We start from the raw sequence: 2,575 nt of genomic DNA on the forward strand, positions 1-2,575 counted from the left end.
AGCCCAGGAGTTGGAGGTTGCTGTGAGCTGTAATGCCACGGCACTCTGCCCAGGGGGACAGCTTGAGGCTCTGTCTCAAAAAACAAAACAAAACACAAGCCACAAAAAGGGAAGAGTCAGGCCCTGGCAAAGCCAGCGAGGAGGCAGGTCCTGCCGCCTAAGTGGGTGTAGGTGATGACCTCCACGTTGACTCTAACCAGTAAAAATGTCATCCCCGAAGTGCGGATACCATCCAGTCAAGTTGCCAAGGCCTCTGCAGATCCAAGTTCACTAAGACGTTCAGGGTGCCAGGTTGTGTCTTGTTCGTACAAGTGAGGCAAAGGCTGAACGGCAGGTGTGAGCACTTAGAGCTCTGACCCAAGTCTGGAGGACTTCAGAGTCAACCCAGGAACCTTTCGGCTCCAAATTGCAGTGGCAGCTCTTCCGCGCGGGGAGAAGAGAGCATGAAGGGGACACCAAGCGAGCTGGGGCAGACTTGCTCCGCACCGCGAGGGTGGAGTGCAGCCTGCGGCTCCAGGAGCGCTGGTCGCTGCTTAGTGACCCGGGCCTGCACGCAGCGTGGCGGGAGCTGGGTCCCGGGGCGCCCAGAGACAGGGTGTGTGGACTACACTTCCCGGCATGCCTCGGGCAAGGGCGGGGTGGAGCCGAGCGAGCCGGGAGGCCGGCCAGGGCCAGGCGTGCGCGGTGGGTCTTGGGAGTGGCGGAGCGGGTCCTCCGGGGCTGTCAGCTGTGGCCTGGGGCGCCCGGGCCCGGGTGGCCCCGACCATTGGCCGAGACGCGAGCGGGGCGGGGCCGCCGCCAGCCGCTGCGGGCCAAGCTGAGCAGGCGGTGGAAGGCGGCGGGCCGGGAAGGCACAACCCGAGCTGCTGCATTCGGCCTGGCCATGGCAACGGCGCCCCTGAAAGTGTGCATCGTTGGCTCAGGGAACTGGTGAGCGGCGGCGGGCGCGGCGTGGGCTCCGCCTCCAGGAAGCCCCTCTCCGGGAGAGCGAGAGCTGCGCGCCCGGGCCACAGCATGGGCACCGGGCACCACGCACAGGGAGACGGGGCGGGCGACCTTGCGGTCGGCTGGGCACCGCGCACGCAGGGAGTCTGCACCAAGGCACTCCCCGGAGGCGCTGAGCTCCCACGCTCACGGGGGACGGCGCGCCTGCCGGCACCTGTCTGCGCCGTGGTTGCCGCGCGACAGGCGCACGAAGGCCACCTGCTAGCTACGGCCCGGGTGTTTTTGCATAACATCCTAAAAGAGTTCTCCATTCTTCGCGGCCGATTGCCTGAAGGAATGGAAGGAGGCTCGAGTATTCGTTCTTGCTGTAGCTCGGGTGTTGGGGAAACCGAGGCAGAGAGGGCAAAAGGGCTTTTGCTGTCCTGGTAGTGGCGGAGCAGGCGCTGCCCCCGCGTCCAGTATTTAGTAGCCTTGTATAAGGAAGAAATGTCAAGATCCAACAGGCGGTTTCTCCCAGGGGCATTGAGAATTCTCTTGTGGGAGATGTTTACAAAGCTCTGCGTCTCTACTCGGTTTTATTAGACTTTAGCGTTTATAAAGCACCTTACAAATGTCAGATCTTTTAATATCTTTTATCAGACTTTGTGAGATTCTGTGGTGTGATGGGTGGATGCGGTGTGTAGCTTCTGGTATTTCCAGGATTCTTCCCATTGCTGTGCACTCTCTTCCCCACATCCGAGGGTCTGGTATTGGATAACTACGAGTGATGTTGCTTTCCTCGCTGCCGTTTATCTGTTACTGTGGGCTGACAGGCATCACAGTTCAGGCTCTAGGAGTGCTGCAGTAATTGGTGCTAAGGGATTGGGTCTTATTCTTACTCCTTTGAGAGTTGGCCAAGGTTCTCCACTTTTCCATGCTGGCACGGCCAGCGGCTTTATCCCGTGCTTCTATTACTGCATCATAATAAATTACTTGATTGTATCTTCAACATGGGTATACCCTTCATCTTGGGTATCCTCTCTACCCAACTCTTGAGACTAGCATCTAATCTACCCTACTGCCTGGCATATGCCAACTAAATGTTAAATGAATGTCTGAGCAATAGTTTTATTTATTTATTATTGTTATTGTTATTGTTATTTTTTTTGCAGTTTTTGGCTGGGGCCGTGTTTGAACCTACCACTTCTGGTATATGAGCCCCGCGCCCTACTTCTTTGAGCCACAGGCACCACTATTACTATTTTTAAGACAGCTTCACTTTGCTGCTCTTGGTAGAGTGCCGGGAAATCATAGCTCACAGCAACCTCCAACTCTTGGGCTGAAACAATTCTTTTGCCTCAGCCTCCCAAGTAGCTGGGACTACAGGCTCCTGCCACAACACCCAGCTATTGTTTTTAAGAGGAGGTCTCACTCTGGCTCAGGCTCATCTCCAATTGGTAAGCTCAGACAATCCAGCTGCCTAGGGGCTCCCAAGTGCTAGGATTTGGCTGAACAATAGTTTTATTATTATTATTTGTAGAGACAAAATCTTACTTTATTGCCCTCAGTAGAGTGCCATGGTGTCACAGCTCACAGCACCCTCCATCTCCTGGGCTTAGGTGATTCTCTTGCCTCAACCTCCCAAGTAGCT

At 56.0% G+C, this 2,575-nt stretch overlaps 1 protein-coding gene across 1 annotated transcript in view; it reads left to right on the top strand.

Moving 5' to 3' along the window:
* The first annotated feature begins 687 nt into the window (after positions 1-687).
* The window catches only part of GPD1L (glycerol-3-phosphate dehydrogenase 1 like), a 66,814-nt gene continuing 64,926 nt past the window's right edge, over positions 688-2,575 (top strand). Inside the window, exon 1 of the mRNA XM_003781769.3 lies at positions 688-930. Coding sequence (XP_003781817.1) covers positions 884-930 — 47 coding nt within the window. The 5' untranslated portion in view covers positions 688-883. The remainder of the gene's footprint in view (positions 931-2,575) is intronic.

Source organism: Otolemur garnettii, unplaced genomic scaffold, assembly GCF_000181295.1.
Source record: "Otolemur garnettii isolate 467f Iridium unplaced genomic scaffold, OtoGar3 scaffold00002, whole genome shotgun sequence".
Lineage (NCBI taxonomy): Eukaryota > Metazoa > Chordata > Mammalia > Primates > Galagidae > Otolemur > Otolemur garnettii.